Here is a 19,534-nt window from a genome sequence, read left to right as displayed (position 1 = left end):
GGCTTGCGGCGTTTTTCTGGTCAGCGGTCAAATAGCTCTCGGTTTAGCGCTAATGCCCTCGTTACAGGTGTCCGAGATGGTCCAGCAGGAAGAGTAATAGAGAGCCAGTATGCTGTCGAGAAGAAAGGTATATAAAAGCAAAAAGAACTGTTCTGGCTGCACTGCGAATGGGAGAGAAATGTTTGAGGTGTCTGAGACGGAGCTCCACGCCAAGAGCGCTTGTGGCAATTGACGCCTGAATAACCAGGCATAATTATATCGGCCATGGAATCTACAGAATACAGAATACAGACAGTTATTCATAAGCAAGAGATTCATGTCTATCATGGCGACGTTGACCAAATGGTTTCATGCAAGAGTTCTAAATAACAGACATTATCCTGTTCTCAAGCCCGCTTGATCACAAGGCTGTTCGCTGATGGTAGGGAAAAATACAAGAGAAAAGTAAAGAGAAATCTCAGTCGAGACACATAGAGACACAGATGGAAAGAAGAGAAATCATTCATACAGCAGCCAAAGCTTTCACATGAGAAAAGAAAACAAAGAAAATGGGGAATCTTCGAGACACGCAAAATACAAGCAATGTGAGAGCAGCCAGTCCCATCCAGCTCAGTTACCTGGCCCTGTCCAAGCTGAAGAAACCGAAAATGTAAACAAGAAACGAAGATGGAATCAAATCAACAAAGACAAGGTTATCAACGGGAAGCACTCCTCCACTCAGGGATCATCAAAGAATCCCAAACGGCACAGAACAATTGGTATATTTGAAAAAAAAAAAAAAAAAGACATGGCATCAATGGTTGGTATGTAGTACATGCAACAAAGGAAAGATGGAAAGGAGCGAGCGAATATCCTCACGTAACTCCGGAACTGCCCGTAAAATCGTTAATCAGGTCAACATCATCCGAGTCGTGAGGGTGGTCAAGTAAAAATTCATCCAAGGTAAATGGCCAAGCCACCAGGAGCGTTCGCGATCGCGGCACTTCGGATTGGCCCGCAGAAGCACGTATGTCCCACTGGGCAGCAGAACGAAAGTCATTCAAAGAGAAATATTAAAAAGATAAGTCTGGAAAAATGAGTCCAGAAATGTATCCAGGTTCAACGCCGTCGTGGAAATGCGTATGAGTAAATAGAAGAACCGCAGAGGACTGTAAAAGACGCCAACTCCGCTTAAATGCACGTGTCGAATCGAAAAGAGAATAGTAAGTCTAGACGTCCATCATTTCGGCGTCTTCGACAAGGACCTCATCTGCAGGACCCCAGTTGCCCTCGTAGATTGTGGCTCCGGCCCGGCGACGACGCTCAGCAAATTGGACACCATAGGTCTGCAGTACCTGGTCGGCTGTGGGACGCTGGAGCGGGTCGGGCGAGATCATCCACCCGACAATCTTATCCAACGCCTGTTCATGGTCTGCGTCGACCATGAACTCAGGAGGGTTCACCAAATCCCCGCTGCGAGGCATAGGAACCGGCTTAGGCTTGCGACCTCCCAAGAAGCTGTCCACTCCAAAGTCATCATCACCACAGTCGGAGGCACAAAGGTCTTCGAAGGAAGGTTCCTCCGAAACTGGGTTGCCAGAGGCGTCTCGGCAGACATAGGATTCCGAGCTGAAAGTTAGGCTGGGGACATCGCTCATATCGCCATTTCGGAGTTTCTGCCATGAAACGCCGTTGTCGGGAAGTTCAACGTTCCCGGCAATTTCGAAGATGATGAGGCCGAGAGAGAAGACGTCGGCCGGCTTGTCGAACTGGCCCATTAGAATTTCCGGGCCAATATATTCGCGGTCACCTTCACCTTCGATACCCTCTTCCGCTGGCCATCGGGTTGCCATGCCAAAGTCAGCGATTTTCAGTACACCCTCAAAGGATACCAAGATATTGGCCGGTTTGAGGTCGAGGTGAATGTAACCCATGTCATGGATATGCTTAACGCCCTGTCGGTGGATTAGCAGTCTATTGCATTCTGATTGAAATGAGATGGGCATCTTACCGAAGCCAGTTCCAACAGAATCTTCCAGATGCGGAAATCATCAAGTCGGGCTTTAAGTCCGACCTCAGCCAGGAAAACATCCAGGCTGCCTTCCTCGCAGAACTCAGTCTGGATGTACAAATGGCCGCTGGCTTCCCAACTGTCAACAAAAGAAATCACATGGTCTGAGTTGGTTAACGTTTTAAGAACGTCCACTTCCCGGATACGGCGCTCCCGATCCCTCAATCCCGAGTAAGGCTGTTTGGCCTTCTTGACAGCCCATACTCGGTTGGGAAGCGAGTCTGGGGACTTCGGTCCAGTTGGTGGAAGGGAGAAGACAGGGGGCTCGCCATGTGGTTGAGCGACCCGAAACACCTGCGAGAATTCACCGGTACCGATCAGTTCAACGTTTTGGAAACGAGATGTCAAGGCTGGATCGACGTCGGGGGCGTTGAATCCAGTCAACTGGAGACTTGGGCGTTTCCCGGCCAGCGGGAAAGAATCACGAGGTCCAGTGGGAGTTGCAGGGAGGTTGGAGGCGTTGAAATCTGTGGCAATGGGGTGTGGCTCATTCTGCACGGAGATGGACAAGCCACTAGGGTCGGGAGGAAAGATGTGGTCCTGCGGTGTCCGCGGTGATCCACGCAAAATCTTCTCGCTCACAGGGCTCGCTCTGCTTTCCGACAATCTCTCCAACGAAGCAATCTGGGACGCCGCGGGCGGATACGTTCGAGACGGGAAGAATGACTGTTTGGTTGGTGTGGGAGGCAATTCTAATTCACTCAGAGGCTGGCTATCGAACCGGGCGGACGGGGACTGGGCCTGCGCATCATCGCCGTCGACACTCACAAAGCTACTGCGGCGCGAAAAATCGGGTTTGTTGAAACTGTTGCCGAAAATTCCCATGCCACGGGCAAAAGGGCCTGGCTTTGGGCGGCTGGTGGTAGGAGGGTTGAATGGTGATGGAGGCACTGCCTCGGACTGTTTTGGCCCAGTGGGGAACAGGTTGATGGGCCGCTTGCATGGCGTGTCCGGCATGTTCTTGCTAGATCGCAGCGAATGCTGGGGGTCTTCGGCATTCCGATTCTTCTTGGAAATCAGACCTGTCGACATGAACGCCGCCGGTAGCGGCTTGACAAGCTTGTAGTTGTCAGGAGTGGCAAACGACTCCGAAGACATGTTCGAATCCTCACGGTTTAACCGGCGGACTGGTGCAGGGCGCGTAGCTCCCGCCGGGAGAGACTTGGAGAAGTTGATGCCTCGCGGCCGCTCACTCTTGTGAGCGGGTTCGTGGGTTGGCGAGTCATCGACAAGGCTCGAACTGGATGACGATTGAGTGATGGTCCGCGATAGAGGATGAGGGCCCTGGCGAGATGCCGCATTATTCAGGGATGTTGCAAACAGCGAGTTACTCGATTCTGGTTTTGGCGAGAAAAGGCTTTCCTTGCTGGGTTGGAAAAAATTTGGATCCAGGCGTGGACGGGACGGTGCAGCAGGCGTGCCAAATAGAGAAGGGCGATCACTCTGGCGCTGTTGCAGCGTTGAGCGTCGCAAGGAGCATGACCGCTTTGGGACAGTCGCGAAAGGGCTGAAAGGCGAGACCGGCGCTGGCGGCGGCGGCATCTCATCTTCAGATTCAGTCTCAAGTGGTTCGTCACCCATTATGAGGGCATCATCGTTGTCGTTGTCAAAAATACTAGATTCGCCCGACATGTTAGGTGTGTAGACGCTGCGCCGCTTTGCGGACGGACTGCCACGGGAAGCCTGATCCAAGTTCATGGTCCCATCACTGCGTTTCAAAGGGCTAACTGCTGCGTACGAAAACGTTCCACTCCGACGCTTCTCGATGCGGGATAGGGTTGGCCGTGGGCCCAGCGCATTCTCCGCAAAGGCCGAAGCGTTGCGCTGACAAACATCCTCTGCTGGTTGGTCAGGAGTACTCTGAATGTCAATCTCGGGGGTTGAAGGTGAGTTCTCCTCCCCAGAGGGTGCCAGAACTGGCTGCAGAGGCTTTGCGTTGCCCTGATCGGTCGAAACGTTCAATACACGCTTCGCCGGGCTGCGAGGGGAGGTGCGTGTCCGCCGCATGGCCGGCCGGGTGATTTTCGCGCTTGGTGGATAAGGAATGGCAAAGGGGGATTGTTGGGATGTACTTGGGAGAAGTACAAAGTTGCCCTGGCCGGACCGGCGCGACGGCGACAGTGGAGATGAGACGTATGGTGTTGTGGATTTGGATGGTGAGTGGTTGCGCGAGGTGAGCAGGGAGAAATTCGAACCCTTAGAGGGCGACCGGGACAAAGAACGGCGGAGTTGCCGGATTGCCGAACTAGCATCAACATGGTGAATGCCTGAGTGCGAGGGCAGATGGAGCGTGCCACCCGCATTCCGGTGCGGCGAAAAGGTTGCAACCATGATTACCGAGAATGTATGAGCGTCACGGCAGGAATGATAATAGGAAGATTTCTTCAAGAGGCGTCAATAGAGATCTTTGTGAACAAAGCTGGTAGAGGCGATGGTATGACGCTTCAGGGAATCAATGACCGATGTCAAAGACGATCCCTCCGTAGGGTGACAAGACAACGATGGGATGTTGACTGTATACAACGAGACCCAAAACAGAGCGACAGTGGAGAACCAAGCACAAACAGCCAGTGGCAGTGCTAGCACAAATTCTCCTGCCCAAGGACCAGAGTTGTGGAATGCGGAGCCGGTTAGGCCGCAAAGGTACCTATCGTCCACTGGGAGACGCCGGAAATTTGGTAACAATGTGGATCAGGGTAAATGACGAAGGAGGGCGATGGTCGATTGGCACCAATCTAGAACATCGCGAGGCCGGAGGAATTCGATGACGCCAAAAGGCTCGATGCGCTTAGGGATTATGTTCCTCCTATGCGTCCTGAGAAGCTTAGGCCACACAAAAACGCGCGCGCGACACGCGGGGCAAACCAGGCCCAAACACGAAACGAATACAAATATATGCGCGCGCTGAAACGCCAGGAAATTGTTTGCAGCGGGGAAACGGTAGGCGCGACCTGCGATGCGGGAATGTTTCGAAGTGACAACCGCGATGCGCCTTCTATTTTTTTTTCGCGAAATGCGCGGAATCGGCAGGAACGAAGCGAGGAAGGCGATAGTGCTTCTTCTCCTAGTCGGTGTAAGAGACAGAGACACAAAAGAGGCTGTTGACAAACGACGAACAGAAAGGGCGGCGAGCGAAATGCAGCAAGAGGGAGCGGTTATCTATCCCTTCCGTTGAGGAAGGAGGGGAGGACAGACTGCGCGCGCAAGGGGTATGATGTCGACAAGGCACCCCTCCAAAAAAAAAGAAAGAAAATTTAACTGGACAGCCACGCGAGAAATGTATGTATGTCGATTATTAGCGACCAAAGCGAGAGGGTGTGAGTTGTCGCGGAAAGGGAGGGGCGAGTGGGAAAAGTGTCGAATTGGGAAATTGCGGTATAGACGACACGACAGGTGAAAGAGGTGTTGAAGAGGGTGGAAAAAATGAAACTTTTGAGTTCCGGAAAAGGATCGCAACCAGTGAAGACAAGTACGATGGAGTTAAATCTTGAATCCGGATTAAGAGCTTTGAAAGCGGAAAGAGGTTGAGGATGAAAGGAAGTAACCGTAGTTCTGGCCGAGTATAATTTTTTTTGGGGGGGGGGCGACTCGAAGCGCCAACGCGCCGCGCGTGGATGTTGTGTTGACGCATGCCCGATTGGGATTAGTCCCGGGTACGGGGACGCGTGACATGGCGTCATGATACACGGTCACGTTACGTTCTTCATTATTGATACTAGTTCTACTACCCCTGTATAGTGGTGGTTCTATTCGGTTATGTTCACTTATTATTCCTCATAACATTCTGGCGGGAATATAGAATATGGTATCGTTGACACTACATCATGCAGCCATCATGGCGGAGATTAGAATAGATACACTACTCCAGATCCACGACGGGTGCATATCGATATCGATAGCCATCAGAGTATGGGGTGATAATGGTATCGATAACCCAATCCAGAACCCTTGCTTCCCCCTCTGCTCCTCGCGTGCAATATCCAGCCCTGCGAGATGTACTGTCTCCCTTCACCGTCCCTATCTAAATGCTGGGAATATAAATTGCTTGTCTTCGTGTGAGATTGACAGAGAAGAAAAATAAGATGAAAAGGTGCTGATTTGGTGCAATACCATACTGTACAGTACAGCTACTACGCCCCGCCAATCCACGTGTCCTACTGATCGCGACGTGTCCAACCTGGGGAAATCGAAAACTATGCTGTTCGATGAGATATCCGAAATGATTCAGTTGCATGGGATCTGTCCTGATCAGATCCGGTCATGATATGATCTGTATACCCATCGCTCGGGAGACGAACACAACGGCCACCCATGGTTCATCGTCAGGCACTCTATTTTCAGCCTTTCCAGGATTCAACGACACTCAGACCGCAAACTTTCCCTAAACGCTAATGCGATCAACATACAGCCACATTGCATGCGTTGCGCCCCTGTGCTTCATCTTCAAACAAATAATTGGAAATATTCCCTTGCAGAGAACGAGGCGTCGTTAGTCAGCATGCATAAAGTTTGCGATTTTATGTACGCAGGTATGGAGAGAATGGTGGACGATGTCCAAGTTCCAGGTTTCAAACTGAACCCCCCTTACGCCACAGCGCCATCCCTCTCATCCGTCAATTATTCCCGTGCAGAACTGGTATATATCGTCTTGACCGCACCAGTTGTCCACGGCAGCCTGCCCTACGCTTGACTTTGCGCTCGATCTAACCGTGGATCCAGACAATTCGGGCTAATCTATCGTTTCGGATCGTCCGACTGCGAGGCAAAATCTCATTATCTCTCGTCCCTAGCATCTATTCAACGCAAACGCCGCATGGGATAAGGTTCAATACGCTCAAAAATTCAATTGCCTTGAGAATGACGGCATGAGTCTGTTATCCGCTTTGAAGCCGATAACGAGTGCGTTTATTTGAGATATTTTTGCTGGAACTCCATTCATTAGGTTTCATTCCATTGCGACTAGAGCCGTCTTCTATAATCTCGAACACGCAACTTTAGTGTCTCAGCTCCATTGGAATCCGAGCGATTAACAAGTACCAGCAACAACCATGAAAACAAGTGCATAGCCAAAACGGTGGCCGATTATCAAATTCCGTGGAGAAAGACTGGCATGTCGGAGTCGGTCAACAACCTTCAATTTGCCTTGCGTTCCCTGGACTGGCGGAGACACGCAATTGACTTCCAACGACAGTTCATGTCCAGTTGGGCTCAATGACAACTACGCAACGGACATGGGCGTTCTTCCCTCTCACTTTCATCAGACCTGGTGGTAATGGTAGCAGTTGGAGTCGTAGCGTTTCCATGCATAGCGGTCGGGTCTTCATGAATTCCCCCGTCTTTGGTTTTGACATATATACACACTACACAGGTCATGGATTTGATATGGATAATTCACGAGCTGCTGTGATGCATTACACGTGGGTGATCTTGATCTTCCCTTTGACATCGGACGCATTCTATTTGCTCGCAAGGATGCTCTGATCACAGACATATTCCTCTGAATATGTAGCTCATATTGTAAATGAAAACCGAGTAGAATATTTTAGGTGATATTTGAACTCATACGAAGCACATCAGCTACACCCACATTTTACTATACTATATCGACTGACATCCAGACCGTCAATGACAGAAGATGCACTTTGCTAATGCGGGCATTTCTATAAGCCAGATCAAATTAAAAAGCGGTTCATAGATGTATAACTTTTATTGGTGAAGGGATGCAGTATGAAGTGGTGTGCGGATATATATATCTCGAGTACCCCGTACACATTCTCAATACGCAAGAAGAAACCAAATATTCCATCGCACCCGAAGAACAATGATAGTTCCGTAATGCAATATAAAAGCAGTAGGTACATGTAAAGACCAGGCGAGAGCATTAACACCTTAATAGCTTCCGCGGTAGCGACTTCAAGTAGTGAATACACCATCCAATTGGATGGTTATGACATGCCAAGTTTACCTGCATGTATACAGCATCCAATGCAGACTGCATACAGAATGCACAACATGCTCACGTGCCATTGTGAAGAGACATCATAAAGTACGATCACTGGGAGGAACCAGATTATGTGTTGTGCCGGATGGACATCAATGAGAATAACAATGATAAATCTGCGGTTCGTAATCACGCGTCCTTGAGGTGGGGGGAACGAGGCATAGACTTCTCTTTTCTTTTTTCGCGTCCTATGCTGTCTCAAATAGACTTCTTCTGGTGGCGAGTAATTATAGATACCCGACGATGGGGGGCGTGGGGGAGTAGAAGCCCGACAGGATCTTCCATACATACGCATACAGGGAGCGTAGAAATGTTTCTAGAGAGGATATTCGCGCATTCTCTTCTATATTCTCTTTTCTAGAAAAAAGAAATATCTCGTACGGGGAGGACACATTACGTGGCCTGTGGCATGGCATTGCATTCACATTTACATACGAACTTCATAGTCCCAGATCAGTTATGCATTCAACAGTATAGAATAAGATGTCTACGATATAAACGGTATCTTATAGAGAATTAAGGTTTTATTGAGACATGTTTAATCCCTCATATCTCCGTCAAGAATGCACCTTCCTGTTTAGGCTCTTTCCATGTTAGTACATAGTACAGCGTCGGTTCTGTAGGCACAACCTCGCGGAAACTTCTCTCAATCAACCCTCTTTCTGCCTTGTAATTTTTCTCCCCAGGCCCTTACGGTCCACTCGAATCCTGGAATGAGAAAGAAGTCATCCATATTTTGCCAGATATGGTATGGAATCGTCCGTCTAGAGCGTTTATTCTTTCCAGCGCGTGCTCAATACCTCTCTACCTTGGACTATCACTATGTGTTGATAAAATGCGGAAATAAGTGCAAATATTGTTTGCGGTCGAACGAGGGATATTTCAAAGCGGCGCCCATTCCAGGAGATACGAGAACTTACATTGTTCACGACGCATAACATCGTGGAAAGACCATTTTGCTCAACTCCTGTTGTTGGGCGCAGTATCTGCTGTCGGACACCCCTCACAGAGCTAATGCCGTTCATACACTGATACCATCATCGTGCATCACATCTGGACAGCAGAGAAGTGCGCCATTTGGCACCAACCGGGCGATTATTTGTTTGAGTCAAAGAGTTGGTAAACACCAAGTTCATACGGCTTGAAGGCAGTATCACAGCAAGCAGGATAGCTAAGACGAAAGGAATTGGCCTTTATAACTGTTTCTATTTCGTACCTTAGTCTAAATGAATTCAGGAGCAATCTGCTCGAGAATCAGCGAACAAAGTTTGCTTTCTCTTCGATGAAATGCAGACACCCCGAAACTATTCAGACGCAGGGAAATCGTTTTTTCGGTCACCAGTGGCCCACTCGTTGGAGCTGGTCCTTATCAGCTGAATCAAAATGGTGCGCCCAATACACACCCTCTTATCGCCATTCAATAGGGACAATCTTTAGAAAGATGTCAGCTCTCTCAGGGAATGCCAAATTTGCTGATTCCAATGATAACATGCCACAAGGCGTGTATGCTCGAGGCGCGCCAGACGGTACGGGTAGCTCGCGAGAAGAGAGACGCGAGTTGTGGAAGAATATCGCAGCGTTGTGCGCTAATTACCGTTTAGCAGACGCTCGACAGCTATGAGCTGGTGCCTCCTTCATGCTGGCCCAGTGGAGAACACTTCCACTCAGAAGCATATGTTTCATGTTTGCTTGCATGGAAATGAACCAGATCATTCAAGCAAATAGTGAATAGAACCTTGAGTATCGCTTTGTCAGTGTCAGATGAAGGAAAAACCGATGGTGGTAAATGTACCTCTGTTTTTATATTACTGTTCTCATCGTCTTTGTGCTTTCTGAGTATATCGAATGATAATTCAAGGGTCCTCCCGCTGTATATACTCGATGAACGGCGAGAATGGAGAAATAAGACCTTGACTCGATGGCTCATATTACCTCTCATGTCTGCAGACGTGCATGTATTCCCGTCGTGATCCAAGCCGAAGAGGTCGTCATCGACATCTTAGTTTATGTTTCAGCATTCCGACCATAGTAATCGTATCAACGCACAGAGAAATGATGTGGGGGACAGGTACGAGAGTACTTCGGAGCACGTATTGACCTCTCACATACGATAAATTAGTTACTCGGTGAACCTCATTTGATTTTCGTAATCCTTCAGGTGGAGTTTATCGTCTTAGTCCCTGTACATCATGACTCGATCCTTCAAGAAGTGGCATGAGGTCGAAAGAAGGCCGAATGATGATATCCTATGCCACCAACCAGCATCAACAGACCCGGTGGTCTGTGATTACCGTCTGCGGACCAAAGCACATGTGGTGCTCACTGACCCCATGCATTTGGATAGCGTGGGAAGTGCGAATCTCCTGGCCGTCAGCCAACGAACGATCAGATAATTATAATAAGTGGGATGTGATTGATTGGAATAACCGCCACGCGTGGGAAATCCCATGCAACTGTCCCAATACAGTCTGGTTTGAGGCTGCAGAATTTCTTGTATAGAGTGTTCTATAGGCAAGGAGGCAGTGATCTGATCCAATGTTCTGTACCGTGTGGATGGAAGCCGTGCGGAATCATTTTCCCTCCCGCGTTCAAGGATGTGGAATCCTTGCTAGTCTGCGACAAACGGTAAAGCTGTGAGTGGCGTGGTCAGAGTATGCATTGAATTGAGTTATACTCATGATTTGACGCGTGATATAGCATAGCAGTCATACCCTGCTTTGTACTTAGACTATTATTATGGCGAGCTTTCACAGTAGTAGAGTAAGAATTGCATCATAGGCCAGTAATAGAACGGTATGTATACAAATTTACGGCGCTTGTTCCCGACATCGGGCGGCGGATCTAATCGCCGTTAGTGCGGGTGTGCATTTCCTCCCCTCATCCCACTTTCTTGTACCTTTCTCTAAATTTTACAAGAATAATCATAGTGGTAATGATAACTTGCGACAAGAAAAAGAAAACATTCAATTCGGAGATAATCTCTTTTCTCTGCCTTTCGATGCATATTCTTTGAGACAACATGATCGTGGCCACCTCGGTTGACCTGACTTCGATAAGATATGCCCGTATCAATCAGCTGCCCTATGCAGAAGCTCCCACTGTATACGCACTCTTCATCCACATAGCACGGGCTTGACTATAGTCCCTGCTTATAGAGACTGCTGTACTGTACTGTTTCTCTGACAGTCCTCATGACTAACATAATTCACGTCCTTTCATGGAGTCGTGGTGGACCGAGTCATCATACATACGCGATTTCCGCTGTCAAAAAAAAAAAAAAAAACCAGTGACTTTTGCAAGTTTCAAAATTTCGGTTCCTTGAAATTTAATTACTTTTTTAATTTCTAACAATAAATTCATTCTTCGGTGATCGTCATCCTCGTCCAGAGGTACATATTTGATCGTTTTACCTGCTGCTCTTGACATTTTTTCTTCCTTCTCTCACTCACACCTCTCTCTCTCTCTCTTATACTCCCCTCTTGATCCTCTCGCTTTATACCTTCTACTGTATAGTAATACTTGCATCCTTCTCTCCGGTCAAGAGAGAGGTTCCGTTTTATCTTCGTCTCATTCTTCTGTTTTTTCCTCGACTCTCTTTCCCCTGCTTTCTCTAACCTAATCCATCGTCTCTCTCGTTATGGAATCTGTTCTGCGCAAACCTGAGATCAACTACCCTACCACATCGACCACTATGCCTCGTGCTCAGCCTTCGTCTTCGCGCGGTCCTTCTCGTCTCAAGGCGACTCCTACAGAAGACATGCACGATGTCCTCTGCATCGGTTTCGGTCCGGCTTCTCTGGCAATTGGCATTGCTCTCCACGATTCCTTGGACCCCGCTCTCGCAAAGCCTGGCACCAACACCAACTTCCAGCCCAAGGTTTGCTTCCTCGAGCGACAGAAGCGATTCGCCTGGCACTCGGGCATGCTGGTGCCTGGCTCCCGCATGCAGATTTCGTTCATCAAAGACTTGGCAACCCTCCGTGACCCTCGCAGCAGCTTCACCTTCCTCAACTACCTTCACCAGAAAGGTCGCTTGATTGACTTCACCAACTTGGGAACCTTCCTTCCGGCTCGGATGGAGTTCGAAGACTACATGCGGTGGTGTGCTGAGAGATTCTCGGACGTGGTGGCCTACGGACAGGAGGTTGTGGAGGTGATTCCTGGAAAATCGGACCCTGCCAGCTCCGCGGTGGACTACTTCACCGTTCTCTCGCGCGATGTTGAGACGGGCGAGATTACTTCGAGAAACGCCCGCAAGGTCGTCATTGCCATTGGCGGCAAGGCGAAGATGCCCCCTGGTCTTCCCCAGGACCCGCGTATCATGCACTCCTCCAAGTACTGTACCACCCTTCCCGCCATGCTGAAGAACGACTCCGACCCTTACAACATTGCCGTCCTGGGAAGCGGCCAAAGTGCCGCTGAGATCTACCACGACCTGCAGAAGCGCTATCCCAATGCGCGTACAACTTTGATCATGAGAGATACCGCTATGCGTCCTAGTGACGACTCGCCGTTGTATGTTACATTTTCACACCCTTTGATTAGATGCGCAGCTAACAACGCAATTTGTGTACAGTGTCAACGAAGTCTTTAACCCTGAACGTGTCGAAACCTTCTACAACATGACTCCTGAAGAGCGTCAGCGCTCTCTCGCTGCCGACAAGGCAACCAACTACAGTGTTGTCCGTCTCGAATTGATCGAGCAGATTTACAATGACCTGTACCTCCAACGCGTCAAGAACCCCGACGAGACCCAATGGCAACACCGCATCCTTCCATCCCGCAAGATCACTCGCGTTGAGCACCACGGCCCGGAGAACCGGATGCGCCTCCATGTCCGGTCCTCTAAGGACAACGCCGCTCCCTCGGAAGGCAAGGAGACCTTGGAAGTTGATGCTCTCATGGTGGCTACTGGCTACCAGCGCGATGCGCACGAGGACATTTTGCGTAATGTCCAGCATCTGCGACCCGCAAACCTAGACCAATGGGTCCCCAGCCGGGATTACCGGGTCCAGATGGACCCCAGAAAGGTCAGCGGGCGGGCTGGTGTCTGGCTCCAGGGCTGCAACGAGAAGACTCACGGTCTGAGTGACAGCTTGCTGTCTGTCCTGGCGGCGCGCGGTGGAGAAATGGTGCAATCGCTCTTTGGCGAGCAGCTGGCGGGCAAGGAGGTGCAGGACACCACCCCAATTCGTGCCATGCTGTAATTGAAGAGAAGAAGTGTGCCAATCGGGTCTTGGGTCTGTGACCTGGCCCGTCTTAAAAAAGAAGTCGTTTTCTAAAATCTGCTCCGTGGTCCATTGATGCATGATTTGTTACATTGTTGTCTTTATTTATTTCCCTATATATATACTACTATTATTCCCCATTATTTTATATCTTTTTGGGTGTATAGAAGTTGACAGCTTGATAGAGATTGAATTTATTCTATTCTTCTGAATAGCTATGCTACTCAATTGCTCCTTCTAACTAGGCACCGTACAATCCCTAGCATTATCCCGCAGCAAAGAAGCGCATACCACAGAATCGATTCCATACTGCGGACAACTCCGAAAGGACTCTTACTACATCTGTGCAAGCAAGCCAGATCCTTGCCTCATGTGAAAATCACAAATCCGCACACTTGAAGCCAACCACGGATTGACCAGGCGAAAACTGGGGCGCGCGAAATTGACGGGACCCGGATCGCACGTAGGAACAGTGGGATCATCGTCGGAACATCCTAGGCTGGTAAAGGGCGCCGAGAGAGGTGGTACGATGAGCACTGCCTGGAAATGGGTCCGCTTGCTTTAGGGCGCAGAGCTTCTGCCAGACCCTGTCGCTCCCTGCGGCTGAGTTACGGCTTCGATATGCAGTGCTCCATTTGGGGGTGTTTGGGTAGATTGGTGAAAGAGACGGTGAGGAATTGTTTTCTCGTACAAACTATGCATGGAGTGTTATGTACCATGGCCACTCCAACTCCAGTTCCCCAAGTAACATTGACCTCGGAAGTCAAGCGAGGAAAAAAAGGGGAAAAAAAATACCAGACCCCATGATAAAATCCTGCAGGTACAGCGAAAAAAAATCAAACAAGAAAATTGGCCAACATCACCCAAGACAGCTCTGTTTTGATTTCTGCAGATCGTTCCAGACTTTTTCAAAAGCGCATCGTAATCAATCAGTGGCACGAAGTCTTGGCTGCGCGTACTGATTGGCTAACTGTCAAAGCCTCGGCAAACGCTACGGATCAGATAACGCGTAAAATGGAAAATTTTTATCTGATTAGATTATTGTGCGTTGGTGTCAATGGCAGTGGTTGTTCACACTTGCTGGTTTTTTTGAGCTAGGAGAGCTGTACGGTGCTGTTTTAAAGAGTAATGATTAATCTGTTCAATTGAGCTCGTCTACTTTTCTTTTAGATAGATATTCCTCTTTGAACTCTGCAAATCCTATAGTATCGCATCACTTCCCAGTCCCCGGTAAACCAATTTGAGTTCTACAGAACACACGAGCCCCTTCTTGTCCCGGTTTACCCCTTTGACAAGAGAACATTGCTCTTCTGTACGGAGTAATACGCCGCCCAGAAAAGACTGACTCTGCACTAACCACCACAAAGCTCCGTATTCGGGCGTACCCGCCATGGAATAAATAAGAGTTCTTCCAAGCGAGACCATTAAATACCATGGGGCGTAGCTCGAGTACAGTATGTAATTTAGCCGTAACTACTACTCTGGAAGCGCGATGGGAAGTGTGCCCGTACGGAGGTGTAAAATACCACGAATTGCAAAATACCAAAAATACCGCTTCCGAGATAAGATCCTAGCGCCCTTTTTTGCCAGGCTAACGCGCGCTCAGCGACATCGGATATGGTTTTCTGGTTGACTCCAGTCTTAATATGGGGTTGAGGAAATTTCAGTAAGCTCTCTGCGCCTCTCAATAGGACGGTTCAGACCGCCTTTTTTTTTTTTTCTTTCTTGTATATGCTCCGTACACGAAGTTGGAGTATTGTGTACGTACGTACGTCTGTAGAGATCCAATCAACTATCTTATCTGATTGATTGATTTGATGGTGGTGGGAAGAGGAAATGTCACAAGCCCACTCATGTCTCGGCACTTACCCTGTATAATTCTGACCTAGTCATGGGCCGTAATCCATCCTGTAGCTTATTATTCCATAGCCTGTACTCCTACAAGGGTGTCCTTGCCCAATGCACCTAGTAAGATCGTGCATTTCTCTGCTTCCTCGACCTCCGGACTGTCCTGTATCCCGTATTCTGTTTCCCGTCCACCCGAAAATTCAAGCGAGACCCGGCCCGTACGTAGTCTTGGCTCCGTCGTGCTGACGACCTGAACAAGAAAGCCCGTTCTACGGAGAATGCTGCAAACGGAAGAACGGTACGGTACGGGAGGATTCTATCCATGGATTAAGCGGTGGAATATCATTAATCTCTTCTCAACCAAACTTTGAGATCTAATGAGTTGATTAATTTGATTGATACTGTTGATTATCTGATAATCAGTAGAATAGGATTCTGCAGGTACCGCTTGGGCTATGGGGCACTTTGGATGGCGTTTTTTCGTACCTTGGTGGCAGTAAGCAGCTATGCCAGATGGCAATTGAAGGCATACATGCCCTGTTTGCTGTTGGGTACCTAGCGTGGCATCCTTGCAGTGCTACGTATCCTTCATATAGGACAACCCTCGGTTTACCTAATTGAATGAGAAAGCCAGGTCGAATTGAGGTCTAGTCAATCGTTGAAACATGGGAAACATGGGGTAAGAATAGCGCAATACACTGCAATCCAATTGGCCATTGAACAAATGCATGTATGCATCCTATTTCAGAAACAATGGCGCATAATCCCAATGCCGGGATCATAGTCCATCGTCAATTATACCTTAGTATCAACACCCATGCTCGCCTCTCCACGAAGTGAAGACCCCTGCACTCCCAGGAAGGGCAACACCCGTGTCGCAGGTAGAGAATGGTCAGATGGGACGATGCAGAGACGATCAACTGCACCTGCAAATCAAGATCATCCTTTCTAGCCTTCTAGAGCCTACGAACTCGTAACAAAGGATTGAAACCCATTCTTCAAAATTACCACTCGAATGACTAGACCCTGATGCGTATGTAAAAATTCGTATGTATTAGCAAATTATGCTAGCTGTGTAAAAATAAACTTGTCATCATGCATATTGCATAACCTTCCCCTCTGTACATGGACCTAGCCTATTATAACTCGTTGCTTGCTTGCCTGTCACCACAGTATGCATACGCTAGAATCCTTGTCAGTGTATGTGTATGTGACGGCTGGCGAATTAGTTGGTGGAATTCGAGCACGCAACGTGGGACAGGAAAAAAAAAAAAGGCGAATCCATGTGGCGAGTATCCGTAATTTCATGGACTCGTATGCAAACATAGTACATACAGAAGAAAGACAAACAAAAAAGCAAGCCAAACGAGATGGCGTCAATGTCGTCTAACGTCGGACAGGTATATCATGCAAAAAAAAATTGAAAATTCATTCGAGATTCGTTTCGTTATATTCCACTCGGGGAAGTAAAGGGTCTGAATTCTGGCATAAACGACGTCTTAAGGTGTGAGCGCATCGAATTGCTCAATGGCCGGCGAATTCAAACGTGGTCTTCGCCGGCCACGCTCTGGTAGGCACCTCCGAATCCTGATCCACCACCACCACGCATGCGCATGGGTGTTTCATACATCCGGTTATAATTGACAATTTCACCCTCAAGCATCGCAGCGCCGGATTCGCGCCTCCCAAAGTACGGTGCCGGATCACACCAGAAATCTCGACAATTGGTGACAATCCCCCGGGAGAAAGGGTTCCGAGGCCGCGCTGCGCGCGGTCCATCGCGCAAACCATCCCGTGCTGTCGCAAAAAAGGCGTCAACGCCAAGCAGGGACGACCATTGTTGAATACAGCCATGCTTTCGAACACGACCATGTGGGTTTGGTCCTTGTCCACTGGCCGAAAGTCCAGCTGCGTCGAACGATGTTGTTCCTGCTGTCATGGCTGAAGCGAGTGCTCGGGAGCTGGGGTAACTTCTGTCAATGGAGTGACCCCGCATGTTCTCATAGGTTGTCTGATTCCGTGACACCTGGACAAGTTGAACGGCACAGAGCATTGTAATCCAAACCAGCTGAATGCTTATCCACAAGTCAAGAATGAGAGTGAACGGGTCACGGAGCACATAGCTGCAGAGCGTATCATTTATGACGCTGCATGTCAGTTCACTTGGTGCCGGCAGAATCTTGATATCTAAATGGTTTGTCAGCTAACAAGCACTCTCCATCCTCATTACAAATGAGCACTTACAGGAGACCGTCAATAGCACGAAGAGAGTTATACCGATCTCCAGGCAAACAATGTACAATACGAAGTGGCGCAGATTGTTTGCTCCGACGCAGTTGTCAATCCAGGGGCAATGGCTACCGCATGGTTAGTATCTTAACATAGACGGCTAAAAAGGGTTCCTTACTGGTCGTGCTTGGCAACACATCGCCCGCAACGCCTGCAATGCTTGCTACGCAACGGCTTTCGGATCATGCAGAAAACACAGAAGTTTTCTTCGTCGAATTTCCACAACTCAAAAAGCTCGGCAATGACCGACCTCTGTTGGTTCCTGCTGCCTAGTTTGGGAACATAACCAGGGTCTTCGATCATTGAGATGATGTAGAAGTACGTTGTCGTTATGAAGGAGAGCGAAAAGAACACGTTCAGAATCGGGTTTGTAGAGTAAGTGACTAAATATCTATCAGTTCACAACCATTGCATTCTACCACAAGGAGGGTTTATACCTACCTGGCAGCACATTAAGGACGTATCTGACACAGACCCAGAACAAAGATCCAGCAAATACCCCCGACAAATAAGGCTATTTCCCAGTTAGCAGCAAGGCCAGACACATATACACGATGCAGACTTACCGTTCTCTGGAGGACCCTATACTCGGATGGACCCTTACTGGCAGCCTTTTGGGCAACATACTGCAAGCCGAATACGGTAATGAGTATTGCGGGAATGGAAGCATAAATGGGCATGTTGCTGAGGATCCACGTAGCAACGAACACCATGAGAAACGGCCAAAGAAAAAAGAACTTTGACATGATGCTCTTGTTTCGCACCCAGCTCCCCAACCCCATGGGAAGGGCCTTGGGGTTTCCGTCAAACTCGTAACCGCACTCGTCGAGGGCTCGATACCACACTCGCATAGTGTTCATCTCCGAAGCCACCGTTGCCGGTGCCTTGCCATCCCTCGTCTCTGCGAACCGATCCGCACCATACTCGATGAGTTTTTGAACGCAGGGCAGCGATCCCTTCACCAACGCCCAATGGAGAGGAGTCAGCCCACCCTCATCGACTGCATTGGCATTGGCGCCCCAGCGCAAAAACAAGTCTACGCATGCTGGGAACCCTTTGTATGCCGCCCACATCAGCCCGGTATGGCCTTGTTGATCTATAACATCCACCGGGATCTCTTGGTGTAGAAGCAGCACGAGTAAAAACGCATTTCCGTCGATGGTTGCCAGATGTAAGATGTTGTAACCCTGAACGTCGGTAAGAAGAGGATCCGCGCCGCGCTGAAGCAGAAGGTGAACGATATAGTAATGGCAGCGTTGAGCAGCCCACATCGCCGGCGTGGCGACGGACTCCCCTCCTTTGGCGTTAACATCCGCTCCGGAGTCCAACAAGAACTTGCACATCCCAAATTGATTGTTGATCGCGGCCCACTAAAGCAAGAACAAACTGTCAACAAATGCGCCAATAGCATGAGCTCAGAAAAAGTGAATAGATACGCACATGTAACGGTGTGATTCCTTCCTCATCCTTGTGGTTGGCTGTCAATTTCTTCTCCTCGAATATCCTTTGCATGGCCGAAATCTCCCCTATCCGGGCAATCTGCATGATATCCTCCCCGAGCGGAATCGATCCCTTCACACCTGCGCGTTCCGGGTTCTTGGTCTTAAGTTCAACATTGGCATCGTGCGGCGACGCCTTCGGAGGTGTCCCTTTCCCGTTGGCGTTTTGCGGCGAATTTGAAGCCGCGCCCGCAGCGTTACTACCCCTGCTTTGCGGTTCAGACATATCTGGTTCGCAAGTAGATAAAGCAGGTTGCAGCGAAAAGGGGGAGCAGACACTTTGCGTTCACTTTCGGCGGTAATGTAAGGAAGAGGGTCAAGGCAGCGGAGACAGGTGGCAGCGTTTCGGAGGTTTATGATCTTCGACAAAACTGCGTCTAAAAGACCATTGCGAATCCACGAGTATTAGTTGGAAAGTCAGAATAGAGATATATCTTCCGAGAAGTCGCAGCTTTTCGGATAATAGAACCGAAACTTGGGAAGAAGGGAGAGAAGGAAAAAAGATGGGGATGTTATTTTTGGGCCCGCTGAAGAGCGGCCGCGTTATGCGGCGACGCTATGACAGGTACAATAGGGCTTAAGGAGTGATCACAATTCATTCACGGTGTCTATTCAGTAC

At 49.0% G+C, this 19,534-nt stretch overlaps 3 protein-coding genes across 3 annotated transcripts; 1 reads left to right on the top strand and 2 right to left on the bottom strand.

Annotated features, from left to right (window-relative positions):
• Nucleotides 1–1,208: 1,208 nt before the first annotated feature.
• On the bottom strand, nt 1,209–4,381 carry ACHE_50310S (tyrosine protein kinase SWE1; the record flags this gene model as incomplete). Its single annotated transcript, XM_043280013.1, has 2 exons — nt 1,209–1,934; nt 1,991–4,381. 2 exons carry the CDS (start codon nt 4,379–4,381, stop codon nt 1,209–1,211), a joined length of 3,117 nt encoding a protein of 1,038 aa, XP_043137634.1.
• A 7,307-nt stretch (nt 4,382–11,688) lies between these two features.
• ACHE_50309A (lysine N(6)-hydroxylase/L-ornithine N(5)-oxygenase family protein) lies at nt 11,689–13,258 on the top strand (the record flags this gene model as incomplete). The annotated part of the gene is made up of 2 exons (XM_043280012.1): nt 11,689–12,566; nt 12,628–13,258. 2 exons carry the CDS (start codon nt 11,689–11,691, stop codon nt 13,256–13,258), a joined length of 1,509 nt encoding a protein of 502 aa, XP_043137633.1.
• A 3,409-nt stretch (nt 13,259–16,667) lies between these two features.
• AKR1 (ankyrin repeat domain-containing DHHC palmitoyltransferase family protein) lies at nt 16,668–19,141 on the bottom strand (the record flags this gene model as incomplete). Its single annotated transcript, XM_043280011.1, has 6 exons — nt 16,668–17,314; nt 17,372–17,484; nt 17,535–17,799; nt 17,858–17,930; nt 17,983–18,786; nt 18,857–19,141. 6 exons carry the CDS (start codon nt 19,139–19,141, stop codon nt 16,668–16,670), a joined length of 2,187 nt encoding a protein of 728 aa, XP_043137632.1.
• Between the last annotated feature and the right edge of the window lie 393 nt (nt 19,142–19,534).

This window comes from Aspergillus chevalieri, chromosome 5 (genome assembly GCF_016861735.1).
Source record: "Aspergillus chevalieri M1 DNA, chromosome 5, nearly complete sequence".
In the NCBI taxonomy this organism is placed as follows: Eukaryota; Fungi; Ascomycota; class Eurotiomycetes; order Eurotiales; family Aspergillaceae; genus Aspergillus; species Aspergillus chevalieri.
The sequence above is the reverse complement of the archived record's forward strand: the minus strand, read 5'-3'. Positions and strand labels throughout refer to the sequence as shown.